The sequence below is a fragment of the Xenopus laevis genome, chromosome 6S, assembly GCF_017654675.1.
Source record: "Xenopus laevis strain J_2021 chromosome 6S, Xenopus_laevis_v10.1, whole genome shotgun sequence".
NCBI lineage: Eukaryota > Metazoa > Chordata > Amphibia > Anura > Pipidae > Xenopus > Xenopus laevis.
The window spans coordinates 36,450,834-36,467,932 of record NC_054382.1 but is presented as its reverse complement, the minus strand read 5'-3'; the positions used below and the strand labels follow the sequence as shown (position 1 = coordinate 36,467,932).

The 17,099-nt window shown below is 39.7% G+C and overlaps 1 protein-coding gene across 3 annotated transcripts in view; it reads left to right on the top strand.

Moving 5' to 3' along the window:
* LOC108719943 (serine/threonine-protein phosphatase 6 regulatory ankyrin repeat subunit A) overlaps positions 1-10,205 on the top strand; it is an 83,174-nt gene extending 72,969 nt beyond the window's left edge. For all 3 annotated transcript variants that reach the window (XM_041567518.1, XM_041567517.1, XM_018269257.2), the window contains 8 exons: positions 1,651-1,870; positions 2,197-2,284; positions 2,369-2,452; positions 2,726-2,871; positions 3,637-3,719; positions 3,968-4,050; positions 6,598-6,689; positions 7,818-10,205. In XM_041567518.1, coding sequence (XP_041423452.1) covers positions 1,651-1,870; positions 2,197-2,284; positions 2,369-2,452; positions 2,726-2,871; positions 3,637-3,719; positions 3,968-4,050; positions 6,598-6,689; positions 7,818-8,104 — 1,083 coding nt within the window. In that variant the 3' untranslated portion in view covers positions 8,105-10,205. The remainder of the gene's footprint in view (positions 1-1,650; positions 1,871-2,196; positions 2,285-2,368; positions 2,453-2,725; positions 2,872-3,636; positions 3,720-3,967; positions 4,051-6,597; positions 6,690-7,817) is intronic.
* Positions 10,206-17,099: the final 6,894 nt, after the last annotated feature.

The following is a 17,099-nucleotide window of genomic DNA, read 5'->3' as shown; positions in this document are numbered from 1 at the left end:
CAACATATGGAACGAAGGAAGAGCATGCTAGAGATAACATACAAAACTGAAATCTAATTGTACCATTAGTCTGAAGAACAATATATTATCCAAACATTTCTATCCATGAATGCTAGAATGAGACATCTCCTGTCTCAATATTCCAGATTTAGCACACCGTGCTTCATTGTTTCTTTGTTGGGGGGGGGGGATTAGGAATAGGGGAGGACAATCAGAAAGAGAAGGGAAAGAAAAGGGGAGAAAGATGGAATAGTATCATTATCTAGTTATAGTAAACGATAGAACATCCTTCATTCAGCAAAACGTACCTCTGGTCTGCAGGTCATTCAAGTACTGGGCCCACGGATGCCACTCCAACTCCCCTTCATAGCTTCTATCTTGAAGTCTGTTCCGTATGGATTCCATTGCTCTAATCCAGTTTATCTTTGATATTAACGCTGGACGCCCTGGAATATTTGGCTGTTTCCAATTTGCTGCTAATAGAGATCTTGCTGCTGTAAGAATGTGTGTGGCTAATTTGCGAGATTGTGGAAAGTGTATTGCTCTGATCTTCATCCCTAGCAAGAATGTGTGTGGTGTTGCTTGTATAGTGCTATGTAGAACCTCAGAGAGCAGAGTCGCTACCATTTTCCAGAATGCTTGAGCTATTGTACAAGTCCACCAGGTGTGCAAGAAGGATCCTCTATCCCCACACCCTCTAAAGCAGTTGGAGTGATCTGGGTTGCCACTTAATTTGATGGTTGACATTTTTTTTACAAATATTCACTTTTTTTTTTACTTGCCACTGCCTGCAAATCAGTGATGCTAGCAACTAGTCAATTATTCATTTAAAAAAAATTCAGATCAGAATTTGGGTATCAAAGCATTTGATCAGATACATACTTTAAGGGAAACATTCCTACCTTATCATATTTGAAACCTTTTCTGCACCATCTAGAGTTTAACAAATATCAAATACAGGTATGGGATCTGTTATCCAAAAAGCTCAGGTCCTGGGGTTTTCCGGAAAACGGAACTTTCCATAATTTTTGTAATCATTTCGGCTTTCCGAAGTCGCCCGAATCGTTTCGAGGCATTTTTGACGAGATTAGTCAACCGAAGAAGAGGCGATTTGTCGCTGGGCGGCTAATCTCCCCAAGTAGTAGCATGTGCCACCACCCTTACAGGTATGGGACCTGTTATCCAGAGTGCTCGGGACATGGGCTATTCTGGATAATGGATCTTTCCGTAATTTGGATCTTCCTACCTTAAGACCACTAGAAAATCTTGTTAAATAAACACAATAGGCTGGTTTTGCTTCCAGTAAGGATTGTTAATTAAATCTAAGTTGGGATCAAGTACAAGCTGATTATTTGGATAAAATGGAGTCTGTGGGAGCTGGGCTCCGTTATCCAGCTTTCTGGATAACCGGTTTCTAGATAATAGATCCCATACCTGTACTAAGTATAGTTAAGGTATGGTGATACAAATTTCAGGGAAAAAAAACCCTTATCCAGTAAAACCCAGGTCCCAAGCATTCTGGATAATAGGTCCTATGCCTGCATTTATGTTGTTGCCAGTTTGATAATGTGTTTTGTTTTATAGTACAAAAAAATAGCACTGTTCTATTGTAAATATTACAGTAACTTTTTATTTTTTTGTGTCCCCTAGGCAGTGACAGGACATGAGGAGTGTGTAGAAGCGTTGCTCCAGCAGAATGCAAATTTCCTATTACGAGACTGCAGAGGTCGGACTCCTATTCACTTAGCAGCAGCTTGTGGTCATATAGGAGTTCTGGGTGCTCTTTTGCAGACTGCAGTTTCTGTGGATGTTGTTCCAGCAATAGTAGACAATCATGGATACACACCCCTTCATTGGGCTTGCTATAATGGTATGCTAAATATGCTTCCCTTTTCTCCTGAAATTGCGATTCACTATAGATAGTAGTCGAATACTATTTGTTGTGCTAAAAATCTGTGCATTTTCCATTTGTTTTCTAGAATTATTGTTTAATTTTTGTTTACTGCTTCGAAACCATTGGCTGCTCTTTAAAGATGCCATGTGTACTGTTTAGTCATACTGTTCCTTATTTGAGGGCAGTTGCAGTGAGATAAATATTTTTTACATGAAGGTGTGCATGACTAAAATGGAGAACTGAAAACTTGCTGTGATAAAGCAGGAAAAAAAACCTTGATGAGTGTTGTTTTCCTTACTTAGGTCATGATGCATGTGTAGAGCTGTTGTTGGAGCAAGAAGTTTTTCAGAAAATGGAAGGAAATTCTTTCAGCCCCTTACATTGCGCAGTGTATGTCTGTCACAAAGTAAATTGAATTCTAATCTTGTTGCCACTGTAGAATATTACTCTTATCACTCCTTTGTTTTCTCATAGGATAAATGATAATGAAGGTGCTGCTGAAATGCTAATTGATACCTTAGGTACCAGCATAGTAAACTCAGTGGACTCCAAAGGAAGGTATGTTTTATTTACTAGGCAAGCATCTCGCCATCTGCACATCCTATATTTCCTCAGTGCAATTGATTATGATCCCGTTGTAATAAATCATTCTCCAGCTGCTTTTTGGACAGTTTTGTTCAAGAGTTAGTACAATAATAATAACCCAACCCAATTCTTATTTAAGAATTACGGCCTTTAGTATAATGTGCCTGTAATAGTTTTGTTAAAGCAAAATAAGAATAAAGAATTCATTCATCTTTTTCTTTTTTCTTTCTTTTTTTAATCACGTAGGACACCTCTTCATGCTGCAGCCTTTACAGACCATATTGAATGTTTACAGCTTTTGCTCAGCCATAATGCTCAAGTAAATGCCGTGGATTCTACTGGTAAAACCCCATTAATGATGGCAGCTGAGAATGGGCAAACGAATGCAGTTGGTAAGCATTCTCTGGATAATTCCAACGTTTTTATCATTTGCTTTTTGTTTGACAGGTAGGGCACAGGGCATGAGCTGAAAACAAATGTGATCTCCAGTTATACCATATGCATCACTGAACTTCTGCCAAAGTCTTGGCCAACTACACATATTAACTTTGAACAAAGATGTTTTCTGCTTGTTGGTAGTGAACTCCATTCTCAGAATGCTGCCATTTAGACTTTCAGCCCAGCAGTCTAAACCTTTTTATTGAAATTAATGCTGTGGCATTTTTCACCCTTTTTTATCTCTGTGGACCAGCTTGTTTTTTTTTTTGTTTTTTTTAGAATATTTTAAGCACAATTGTATCTGAAAAACCTAATATAGATACTTAATCCACATCCAGTAAATGTAAGAACAAATACCTGTGTTGCTCTATTCTGCAGATGCTCCCTGTTTATACTGCAGGATGCAACCATGCAATACATATCTGAATACATAACTGTGAGATTAATCATGATAGCGGCATGTGGGCTTTCATATGTATTCATTGTTTTTGCCAAACATGACTAATAATATAGATCTCTAAAGTGTTTCATGGCTTAGTTACAACTTAGTCTGTCTGCCAAATGGTGCTGTTGTCCTGGTACATATGATTCATTAGTAAGGCAGGATAAGGCTAGGAAATTCCATGATAGGTAATTATATTCACACTTAGCATTTCTCTGTGTCATTTTGTTTCTACCAAATAATTAATGGAGAACTTGCCCTTATTTTTTTTTTCCAGAGGTATTGGTTAGCAGTGCTAAAGCTGATCTAATGTTGCAAGACAAGAATAAAAATACTGCATTACACTTGGCATGCAGTAAGGTATGTTACTATTTTCATTTTTTTTTTTTTTTGGCCTCAATGCCAGGTTTTCTACTGTGGACTGAAATTATTGGGGTTTATTTATCAAAGTGTAAAAGGGGAGTTCACCAGAGCATAATGCCCGTGGTGCTCTCTTCCCTTGTGTAGGATTTTAAGAATTCTCTTTTTCCCCAATGGATGTGCACATGTTAAGCATACATTTCATGAGCATCAAGTTTGACCTTTGATTTGCACGTGTTGTCTTTTAGGGTCATGAAACTAGTGCCTTGTTAATATTAGAGCAAATCACAGACCGAAACCTCATCAATGCAACAAATTCAGCTTTGCAAACGTAAGTATTGTTTACACATAGTAATATAATAACTTAGGTTGAATAAACACATCTGGCCATCAAATTCAACCTTTTATGTCTATTAAAAACCAGCCTAACTGCTATTTGATCCAGAGGAAGGCAAAAAAAAAACATTCTATAGCCTCTCCAATTTACAAAAGAGCACTGAGGCCAGCACAAAATAATTTCTGATGACTTTTAAAACTCAAAATTTTGACTTTTAGGGCAGAACTCCACAAAGTGAAGGAAAGGCAGGTGACCAGTCAAAAGTGCCGAACATAATGCATTATTATTATTATTATTATTATTATTATTAAAATGTATTTATATAGCGCCAGCATATTTCACAGCGCTGTAAGTTAAAGAAACATCACAGATACATGAACTACAGGCATCCGACTGTCAGATGAGGACGCCGCACGATGCATCTTCATCCGACAGTCGGATGCATGTAGTTTGTAGCTGCGATGTTTCTATAACTTACATTATATTCGGCGCCTCCGACTGGTTGCTTGCGTTTCCTCACAGCGCGACCTAGTGCATCGAATTGCTTTGTCCAGTTCTGCCCTTAAACTCATAATTATGACTTTGAAAAGTCAAATTATGTCTCAGAAGTATAGAATTTAGGATTTTGACTTAAAGTAATAATTATAAGACCCAGTGGTCTTCTGTACCAATTTATTTGCCTCACATGGGGAAAAAAATCCTGTCTTCAAGATAGCAATTGTATCAGTCCCTTGTTTCTAACAACTATTTTCAATAACCATGTATTTTCTCCCTTGCTGAAAAGCCATCAAACATATGGCAGGGAATACAAACCTCTCCAGCTTCCTCCTTTCTCATAGTTTAATTTCTTTGTGGCTGTATCACTCACTCAAAAGTGCTTTCCAGTTGTGTGGTAAAGAAGAAATACTGCTCTCCATTTGGAAAGGCCACAGTAACAAGGTTGATAATCCTACTGCTCTCCAATTGGATTGGCAGCAGGAAGTCCAGCCTCCGTCACTTCTGCTTGGTAGAGTTTGAAAAACAGATCCCAGATTCTATAAATATAGTTTATCTCTTCTATGCTTCCATCTGGCTGATCCATGCTGTTTTTATAGCTCTCTAACTGGAATCCATACCAAGGCTTGGCAAGGTAATATTGACTGTGCAATCCTACTGGGATTCTGTTTCAAGGAAATCTGGTTTTCATTGCGTGCAAGATTGTTTTGTCCATTAGCAAATGTATTAGGTGTGAAAAGATCAGAAATTACCTGTGTGGTCTGTACATTTAAATGCAACCATAAACCATGTTTTATGTGTACCTCATACTTGTACATTTAAAAACCATAAACTGCAAGCTCTCTTGATGCAGTTACTTACTGGGCATTGTGCCTGTTTGCATTGAAACCACCCTAGCAGACCGGCACATAACTGGATACCCAGAAAAGTTTGTCTTTCCATACTTTCCTTACTTTTCTACCAAAATGTTACATGAATATCCTGACTAGCATGCTGGAAAGGTTTTTGGGAGGAACTGATAAATGCTCATTCTCTAAATGCATTTTTTCTTTGCTATTTATGCAGTACAAGCCTGTATACTTCAAAAACTGGGGTTTTATGATCAGAAAGTTGCCAAACTGCACAGCACATTAAAATAAACTTCATGGTGTTTATGATGTCATAAACATTTACTTCTGATATTTTTCTGACCTCCCTGCATAGTTGCATTTCTTTGCAAAATTGTCGTCTGACCAAAGTAGGGGTCCTATGGGGTGATGCTCTCCTTCTGCAGCTCTTATTGGGTAGAGATTGCCAAACCCAAATGGTGGTCTTTTGTGTTATTGATAAAACAATTTATTAATACATTATTTAGCCTTGGAGTATTCCAACAACCACATTCTATCTTTGTATTTTAGCAGTTAATTTTCAGCAAGGAAGGCCAAACCTTCATGTAGTTGTAACACGCCCACCCATTCCTAGTCCTTAGCGTTTTCTAGCAACCTAATGAGGTTTAGGTTTGGCGCTGGTTTAATTAATGAACTTTGTCAAAAGAGGAGACTTGTGTACCGGGAGCTACAGATTACTCAGCCCTATATTATTTTTCAGGCCATGCCTAATGCTCACATTCTCATTTGGTTAAAATAAAGCTGCCATTTTTGTGTCTTTAGTTTTGTAAACCTAAATTGAATGTCAGACATTAGGGGACAGGTTTATCAAAAATCGAATTTGATATTTTTTTTCCCACGATTCAAATTTTTTTTGCACCCAAACTCACACATTCAAGTTATATTTTCAAAAACTTGAATGTCTGCGAGTTAATAAGAAAAATAATTTGAATATAAAAATTAAATTTTTATCAGAGAACTCGATCAATTCGAGTTTTTGGGACATGAACTCGATCGTTAGAGGTTTCCCCCTGCCGCTTTTCTGGCAAAGTTTTGACATTCGGATTTTTTACGTAAACTTTCGAAATTCGAGTTTACCCGAGGTAGAAAAACGCTCACACAATGTACAAATTCGATTCTTGATAAATATTCCCCTAAGTGTTGACATTTTATCTTTCAGACCTCTCCATGTAGCTGCTCGAAATGGACTGACGGTTGTTGTGCAAGAGCTTCTGGGAAAGGGAGCAAGTGTCTTAGCAGTGGATGAAAATGGTAAATTGTGTGACAGGCAGTGCATAAAATACAAATAACTGTGCGTGATTTATATTGTACTGGTGGGAATAACCGTAATCACGTGTAATTACAAGATGCTCCTTTGTGAAAATGAATGCAATGATTCTGATTATGGTCATGAATGAAAATACATAACAGGGCTCATGCTTCATCCCTGGAGATAATTGCAATTCCCCCACTACTAAATATCATCAAAGATGCAGAATCCTCAGTCTTACATTATGGTCCAACTCACTAGCTATTTTATCTTCTAAACTACAACCTGCTCCCTCAATCCACTTTTTATGGTAAAACTGTACAGCAGCTGCTCCTAACCAAACTGGGGAGATGAACAGTGTTTTTCCTGTGGCAGGGTTTGTATTCTTGAATACGGCATTGAATATAGTAAAACATTGTGTATTATTATTATTCATATATGAAAAGTATATTTAGTTTGGTTTAAAGTGGACCCGTCACCCAGACATAAAAAGCTGTATAATAAAAGTCCTTTTCAAATAAAACATGAAATCCAAATTCTTTTTCTTATTAAAAGCATTCATAGCTATTGTAAACTCATTTAAAAATTTCAGCTGTCAATCAAATATTGCCTGGCCAGCCTCTATGCCTAAGGCATAGAGGCAATTACTTTCACTTTCCATTCAGCACTTCCTAGTTGTCACTGCTCTCCAAACATATCCTCAGTTCTCTTAACCGTTTAATTGTGTAGCCAGTGCATTAGGGATGGACATCAGGTCCCACATTCTGGTGCACAAACAAGATTCTGAGATGATACAAGACTTGCCTTAATAACAGTGTCCACAAAATGTCTCCTTCCTGGTTGCTATAATTATGAGTTCCCAGACTGAGGGAAACAAGATTCAAATAATTCATACAGTGTAGTTAAAGATTATTTTGCATTACTAAAATGATAAAATAGGATTGGGAATCATTTTTTTGGGTGACGGGTCCCCTTTAAAGAGACTGTATTGTCCTTAGGAAAGTAAATGGCCAGATTAATGTAACGGTAGCAATTATTTTTCCATTTTCTGTATTTAGTATTTACAATACAACCACAATGTTTCTCTTTGGCAATGCTTACCTTCCATCTTTCTTTTCTAATTCTGACAGGCTACACACCAGCATTGGCTTGTGCTCCCAATAAGGATGTTGCTGATTGCCTAGCTCTCATATTGGCTACAATGATGCCAGTGTCCTCTAGCAGCTCCTTGCCCTCTATGACTTTAAACGCCATTAACCACTACAACAACACCTCAAAGGCTGTCACTTTTGACTCTCTACCTGTAATGAGAAGTGAGCACAGCTCTTACTGCAGTTTTAACAATGTCGGCAGGGAAGATGGGTACCCATACACAGAAGAGGATGAACTCAATGATTCTGACTCTGAGACCTATTAATATTCTTGGGGAGCTCAGCTTTTAAATTGTTCAATTTGCGCAGATTGGAAGTGTTAATAGAATTACCTGCACTGCCAGCTTGGCCTGTAACACAGGGAACAATTGGCAACTTCGCAGCAACAAGTGATTTTTTTTTTTTTCTTTTTAAAGTGTACACTGATTTATCAAATGACTCTAGAAGAGTTTTAAATCTGACCACTTTTGTTGGATGAAAATTTAAAAACTAGCTGGCATTTCCATCCCTCACGTAAATGTTTTCTACAGATTTCAGCCCCACGGCACAATTTCTTAATGAGAAGGAAGGCTGGTGGGGGAGGGGGGGGGGTTGTATCACTGAGAACATCTAACCAGTCATTACACTTTTATTTCATATTTTATTGTCTGTGTCAAGAGTACGTTTTATATCACAGGGCACAGAGGTCCGGTTCAGCAGACTACTCATACCACTGTACAGGAGACAATATATAGTGACAGATGTATAAATAAAACAACCATTTTGATGGCAATAAATGATTTTGGTAAACTGGCATTGCGTGTACATCAGTTTGCCAAAGGACCAAAAAAAAAGTCTGTGTTCTTGTTTTATTTTACGAAGTTTTTGATGTGAAATAACCAGAATTTGTTAAATCTAAAATTTTTCATCAAATTTGAGCATTGACAACTTAAGGGTTGTTTGTCAGAATTTGTATTTCTTCACAAGCTAAGAGACAGGGAAATGGCCCACAGCCTCACCAGAATACTTAGCCTTGTTCAGTGCTGTTGGGATGATGTGTTCTTCAAATGGGAACAATAACTGTTTAATCGTTTGGGGTTTTTTTCTGGTGTTTCTGTCACCTTCATTCTAATAACCCTTTTTATAGTCTTTGGTGTAAGGGATTTTTTGAGGAAACGTTGGTCTGTGACTGTTGTAGGATTAAGACGTCTATGCATGGTACGTCATCACCCTGTAAGGGCAGTGCTACAAAATAGAAGCATCCGTTCATGTTCAGATTCACCGTTAACATTTCCCCTGATTTTCAGCAATAGTTTGGGCAGGGATAGGGAAGCCATAGCTAGCCTTTGGCTGCGACTCCCAATATTGAGTTCCATAGTAGCCAGTGCTGTGCCTATTCCTGCATTCAGATTTTAATTTCTGGCCATTTTCCATTGATCTAAAACAAAAGTTCTCATTGGTTAGCTGTGCGTGCACAAGCTTCTTCCCTTGGCTATATCTATCAATGCTCACCAAGTTTCCCCTACAAAATGCAGATATTCAATCACTTATTGCTTAGTTTTTTTTATTATTATTAAATATAAGTTGCTTAGATCTATTTTCCAATGGTCCTCTATGAAACATGGCGCCCGTTGCATTTGCACAGACGACCGTAAGCGATGGTGGAAGTTGACCTGATCAGATTTGCCCTTGGGAGCTTTAGAAGTCCTTTTCTGTTAATGCTGTACTTAATTATCTGATACAAATGAAATGCCCATGTAAATGGGCAGGCACATGAATATTTAAGTAAAGATGTCTATTGAGTTTAAAATATGAAACATGCAGGTCCCATGTGTGTAAAGTTCATATCGATATTGTTTCTTATTTTATTTATATGTAGGCACAATCCAAAAAAATATATGCTGCCGCTAAGCAGAAAAATATTAGTCTAGAATAGCGAATTAAATGCTTCTCCCAATCAGAGGAAGCCAATCAAACAGCTTTGAAGCCTGCAGGTAATCGTAGGCTGGCCATGCAAGAAGGATGGGGACTAGTTAATGTGGTTAATGTGTGTTTGCTTGGCTCTGCTGTAACAAACAGGTTTGGTTCATTTTCAAGTGAAATTGATCTAATGTAATTTTATTTTATTTTTTCTTTTGTATTGTGAAACTGGAACGCTTTTAAACTGTAAACGATCTGCTGTTTTCTGACCAGAGTGAAAACAGGACAGTATTTTGATCTATTTGATAATTTTGTGAGTTTTTTTTTTTTTTTTCATTTTAAAGACAATATGGGCATGTACATAGAAATAATGACTGCTTGGATACTATATTTACCTGCACTCTTTCAGTACATTGAAATTCCTGTATATTTTATGGAGTATAATAAAAAAATGTGAGTTATGTTTCATGTTTGTTTCAGTTGCAGTAAATTGTTTTTTTTTTTATTTTATCAACTCCACATATGAAATATATGAGGCCAGAGAGTTTAAACTCTATCATGCCATATTTCTACTGATCTAATGTGGATGAAGGACGTCCAGACATCATGATGGAATATGAATAAGGTACATTTGCGGTTGATGCTTTTCTTTTTTCTAAGTTCTAAAGAAACCAATAAAAGTCTAAGCACTACTGCTACATACATTTAAATTGAAACCAATGCATTTTGCTAAATAAAACACATATTAGAAAATTTTGGGCAGAGGATTAGAGGGTCGATAGTTGTGTACCTTATTGGCTATGTTGAACTAATTACTGTTGTGTTTTATTTGTGAAAACCTCAGGTTTTCACAATCCTGAATTTTTATGGCTTGATTAGGGTTATAATGAACTTGATAAGATCAGAAGTTTCATGTCATCAGCACAGATTTACGGACATGTCCTTAAACTGCTTAAAATGAATGAATGAAAAGCAGTGTTTTTCAAAAGCTCCCACAAATATTTTCTGTGATTGAATGTGACTAATCCATTTAGAAATTTTCTTAAAGGAGAAGGAAAGGTTAAAACTAAGTAAGCCTTATCAGAAAGGTCCATCTAAATATACCAGTAAACCCCCAAAGTAATGTTGCTCTGAGTCCCCTATCAAAAGAAACACTGCATTTCTTTCCTTCTGTTGTGTACACATGGGCTTCTGTATCAGACTTCCTGCCTTCAGCTTAAACCTCATTGCCCTGGGCAAGAGCATGCTCAGTTTGCTCCTCTCCCCCCACCCCTCCCTTCTCTACTGTAATCTGAGCCCAGAGCAGGGAGAGACTCAGGCAGGAAGTGATGTCACACCACATTAATACTGCAGCTCCTATTCTAAACAAACAGAGAGTTTCTAGAGCTTTTTACTCAGGTATGGTAAAATATTCTACAGAATAAATATAGCATTCTAGCTTGCACTATTGCAGCTAATCTATTGGCAATAAAATGCCTCCATAGCTTTCCTTCTCCTTTAAAGGAGAACTAAAAACTAACTAAAGAAGTAGGCTAGAAATGTTGTCCTTTAAATAAGCTCAGATTTTGGTAAATTAGAAATGATAATTGTGAAAATTTCAAGGGAGAGTAAAGATTATTATGCACATTGTTATTGCCAAGTTGCCAAGTCTCTGTGATAAATGTATCCCTAAATGGTTGGTTTTCCCTGTGCACCCCGGTGTTCAGTTTTAATTCATTCAGCCACAGGGGGAGCACAGGAAGAAACTCATTCTATTCATTTAAAGAGACCCATACTCACACAGGGCACATAAGCAAAGAACACAGGTGAAATGCAGCATGTTGCATTTGACCTGCATTTGATGCTCCTGTGTGAATACATGTCAGCAAGAAAAAGTCTGCTGAGTTTCATCCTGCGCCTAAACGCATTAGAAAACTACTTGTTGGAACAGCCCTAAAGATAACCATACAGAGGTCTACAGACCAATTTGGCAACTTATCTTCCTGTGTATGGGGCCCTCCGACAGCCCCACCTGACAGATATCTGGCTGAAAATCAGCCAGAAGTAGATTGGTTAGGTTTGAGTTTATGGTCGGATGTTTGATGATGTGACCCTCAATCCAGATGTGATCTTGGCCTTGGTGATAGATCCACTTGTTTGGCAATTTCGCCTAAGGAGAGGATGCAAAGCTTCCTTGCTAAGCAGCCATCTTATTTGGAAACAAACCGGCATCAGCCCCTGTGCTATGATGAACCGTATTCCTTCAGTGCATACAGGCTGCTGAGCAACAGCAATGGCCATCAGTGGGGCAACTTCCTTTTTGTTTTCTATAATGGACAGTAAAGTATTGTGAGAACAGGACAAATTTGAATGTTTTCTTTTATACAGAAGTATAAGCTGCGATCTGCATTTGCAACTGAGAGCAGCTGTAGTATTTCAATAGCCAGGTGGCTACAAATACATAGAAATGTTTCTATAGGTTTATTTTCTTTGGCACATGCCTTAAGCTGGCCATAGACGCAAAAATCTGATTGTACGAATCCTCGATTCGTTTGATTTTCGGACCGTGTGTGGAGAGTCCCGACATTTTTCGTCCCATAGAGATCGGTCGTTTGGTCGATCAGGCAGGTTTAAAGTTTTCTGTCAGCTGTCGATAATATCTCTGCGTGTATTGCCGATCGGACGATTTTCAGTGGGAGACTGTCACCAGCTTTGTCGGACATAAACGTACGATTGCTGTTAGGGGCAGAACATCGGCTGATCTGGTTTTTTTACTACTTTATTTAAACTGAATGTTAGTGAAAGGTCGGGAGATGGGGAAGTTCGATCGTTCGAGAATACAAACTTCGGATCTTTGCGTCTATGGCCAGCTTTAGCCATGGGGAAAAAACATGGTGCCTCTCCCATTCATATATACATATGGAAATTAGCTTACAGAAATGTTTGGTGCTCACAATTAAAGGGCAGTATAGCCCTTGTTCAACATGAGTGCAATGGATAGTTGTTAACATACTTTTTCCCTGTTTTTATTGCAATATCTGTTTTTTGTTCTTGTGTTAAACAGGGGAAACAAGCTACTCTATGTTTGGTCATTGCAAGGTAGATAATGAGATCTATTATTGTGCATTTCAGGTTTCTGAGTATCATGGTATAGAATGGACACGTGCACTTTGTTTACTATTGGGACTACAATTAGTTTGGGGGGAGGAATTCACAAAAATGTTGGTAAAGAAAAAGTCAGTGTGGTATAAAAATGTTTTTGCACCAACTTATTCACTGACTAATTTTCAGTCCTATTTATGCCTCTACGGACTGTTTTCTAAGAATGTTGGGCGTGGATATTTTTGTTTCTTATTTACAACCTTTTGGAGAATTTTTTATGCCAACAAAATTTTTTTGTTTTCTAAATTTCTTCCCCACAATAAAAATATTGATAGATTAATTTGAGTTAAGCCTGTATAGAGATTTTTGCGTATGAAAACTTCATTCAGTACTATGGATTTGTCATGTCGCCAATATACGTTTTGTGAGTTTCCAAACACTTTAATGTGTCTTTGTGTTTAGATGGAACAGGTAAATGCATTTGTGTTTAATGATATGGCTTACTGTATATCGCCTCACTCTCTGAAGAAGCAGAGGACACTGGCACACCAAGTGCATTATACACTGGAAACAATGGATAACAGGACCACAAACAGTAAATGGCAGTGGATACTGGCACACCAAGCATATTATACAATAAAACAAAGTGGGTATTGGCACCAAGAATACATGTACTCCAAGCTTATTATAGTTATTGATTCTAGCATCACAAACACTATTACCCTGCCAAAAAGCAAGGTATGTGGAGCTGTAGGCCTGGAGCACTATGTAACCTGTAGGAGGGAAAGTCGTGCAGTGACTGCATTTGTAATATGAAAATTTTAATTTCCCAGGGCGGCCCTTACTGTCAGTGCAGACGTCTGGGTTAATGCTGGTCACCTCTGGAGCCAGGACAAAATAATAAAATTTTCTTTTGTCCTGCGACAGGAGGTAGGACTAGGGTTTTTTTTCCCCGAGTAGTTAGGTTAGCTAGTTTAGGGGGTGCGTGTGGTTACCGTTTCCCAGGGTCCTGGGCTGGGCTCCCCCTCCTTGACAAAGTACTGCGAAGTGGGGATTCCCTTACTGCAAATGTTCAGTGTGCAGAGGTGCCCAGGCAGCTAGGCCCGAGAGGCAAGAAGTGGATATGGGCAAGCTCTTCCCTGTGACCATCTTGCCTGACTGCAAACAATGACTGCAGTGGATGCCATCTTGCCTGACTGCAAACAATTACTGCAGTGGATGCCTGAGGGGAACACAGCGACTACCTGGTCGATATGGTAAGTGTTATTTCTTACCCAGCGGTGGTAGGCTAGGAGTCACGCCCCTCACTTAATGCACCAGTTACCTTGGTAACCGGCACTTCGCGCCTTCCGTAATTTGTGTTCTGCACAGTCACGGACTGGAAGCGCCATTTTTACCTCCTCAACAATCGGATTAGCAAGGAGGGAGGGGGAAGTGCGCATTTTAAGCAGGTGCAAGCTACATCACCCACTATTAACAGCGCGCACCACAGTAAGCAGCACGCTCCATTTGAACCCTCATTGGGGAGGAGGAAGGGCCACACCCGCACAGGCTTAAGGTAGGCCATGTGTAATTCCTATTCGGAGAAGTCATGTCAGTACCACAAGCTCTCCTTGACCTCATTAAAGACATGCCAAACAAGGAGGGCAAAAAAACAAGGGCAAAATCTAAAAGGCCCAGGAGAGCAGAACATGAGAGTTCCCCCCCTACCTTAAGTCCTGAGGCCTTATTATCACCACACATGGCAGAGGGCACTACATCACAGCCTTCAGCACTGATGCAAGCCCAAGCAGAATCAACTCCTGATCATTCACAGGACCAACCTGGCCAGACACAGCACATTATTTCTGATAGTCTTTCGGGTACTTCCCATTCCAATTATCTGATTTAATTAACCGGTTCAAAACCACAGTTCACTCCATGGATCATCTGTCAAACCCTAAAAGAAGAAAACGCTCACCATCCACATCAAGTTCTGACCTTTCCTCAGGGGAGTTACCCTCAAGGGATCATCGATCCCCAGATTCTCTTAAGCTGGCTATAGATGCAAAGATCCGATCGTACGAATCATCATACTGATCTGCCACTAACCATTCAGATCAAAGTCTTGCCAGTCAGATCAAATAAAGTAGTTAAAGAACAGATCAGGCAATGTTCTGCCCCTGACAGCCATCGTACGATATCTATGTCCGACAAAGCTAGTCTCCCACTGAAAATCGTACGATCGGCAATACATGCAGAGATATTATCGGCAGCCAACAGAAATGTTCTAACCTGTCCGATCAACCTCATGACCAATCTCTGCCGGATGAAAAATGACGGGACTCTCCACACACGGTCCGAAAATCGTACGAATCCTCGTTTCGTACGATCAGATCTTTGCGTCTATGGCCAGCTTAAATGCAGATTCCAACAGTTCTAATTTGGAAGCAGAGACTCCTTCCTTTGTTAGTTCAGAACAAGGGCGCAGGCTACTTAGGGACATGCTTCAGACCCTAGAGATTAAGGATACAACAGAACCAGTCTCCAAGGCAGACAAGGTACTTGGGATGCAAACTAAAAAGTCCAAGTGCTTTCCAGTTTTCAAGTCCATTACGCAAGCTATTGAGGCTGAATGGCGAGCACCAGAGAGACACAAAAAGGTAGATTCGGCCATATCTCGCCTCTCGAGGTACACCACTCTGCCAACAGAGGACGCCACACCATTCAAAGACCATATGGAGTTATGTCAACATAGCAGCCAGTCTCAGGCCAGCTACAGCAACGGCTGGATTAGCTCGTACAGCAAAGTTTTGTACTCAGGAACTCTTTAATCATTACGAACAAGACACTGTCCTTCAAGCCGAGCTCGGATGCATTGCTACCGCCCTAGATTTTATGAGCGAAGTGTCTATAAAAATTATCAGACTGGAGATAATGTTTCAAAGGGCAGCCTCTTAGCATTACCATTTTTTGGAGAACATCTGTTTGGTCCAGAATTAAAACAGATCATAACAGAAGTGACAGGTGGAAAGAGTGCTTTCCTTCCCCAGGGAAGAAGACAACGACCCGAAACCACCCACAGACAACCCAGCAGACAATTGGGTCCTTCATCTCGGTCCTTTTGTAATTACAGAAACCAAAACCAAGGGTAGTCCAGTTCATCCACATATCCTAACAGAAGGAGTACACCCTGGCACCCTCGACACAAGCAAAACAGGAAGCCAGGGCCATCAAAGACCAATGATGCATGAAGTTCAGCTCACACCGGGAGACACAGGAGCGGTAGGGGGAAGGCGTCTTCTGTTCTCCCAGGTGTGGCAAGACAACGTCCAGGACGAATGGGCGCTTCAGATTGTAAGGGAGGGTTACAAAATTCATTTTGCATCCCTCCCGGAGAGCATTCGTGCCATCCTCAATTCCCTGCAATCCGGCAAAACTTTTAGCTCTTCACTCTTTGTCTACAAGAGTTATTACAGAACAACGTGATAGTACGAGTTCCACAACAACAACGCTTCAGAGGGTTCTATACCAACCTCTTCTTAGTCAACAAGCAGGGAGGTCAGTACAGGTTTGTTCTGAAGCTCAAACCTCTCAACAAATTGATCAAAAAGCAGCGCTTCAAGATGGAAACCCTGCAATCTGTAATAAACTTAATGGAACCAGGTCAATTCATGACAACCATAGACCTGAAGGATGCATACCTTCACATACCCATACATTCCAACGATCAGAAGTTTCTGAGGTTTGCAGTGGCAGAGGATTATTTTCAGTTTCGGGCCCTGCCTTTTGGGTTGACGACAGTGCCACGAGTATTTACCAAAGTCCTAGCCCTGGTCATAGCCATCTTAAGAAGAAGGTGCATCATGGCACTTCCTTACTTGGACGACATACTCATCAAAGGCCCATCACTAGAAGTGACAACTCAACACACACAACAGACACTTCAAGTTCTAGAGGAGTTCAGATAGCTCATCAACCAAAATAAGTGCATTGTGTCCAAGACAAAAGATCCGCTTCCTACAGATGATCTTCAACTGAAACCCAGACTATTTCCCTCCCAGAGGAGAAAATAACCAATTTACAGTTCACATCCCGACGGTTCCTAGCAAAACAATCAACGTCGGCGGAGGATTGCCTTCGATTACTGGGCCTAATGGTCTCGGCTCTAGAGGCAATTCCGTACTTCCATTTTCACATTAGAGCTCTCCAAACAGCATTTCTCCCGGCATGGAACAAAAATCACAAAGACTTGTCTCAAACGATTCCCATCAGCAAGGAAGTCAAGTCACAAATCAGGTA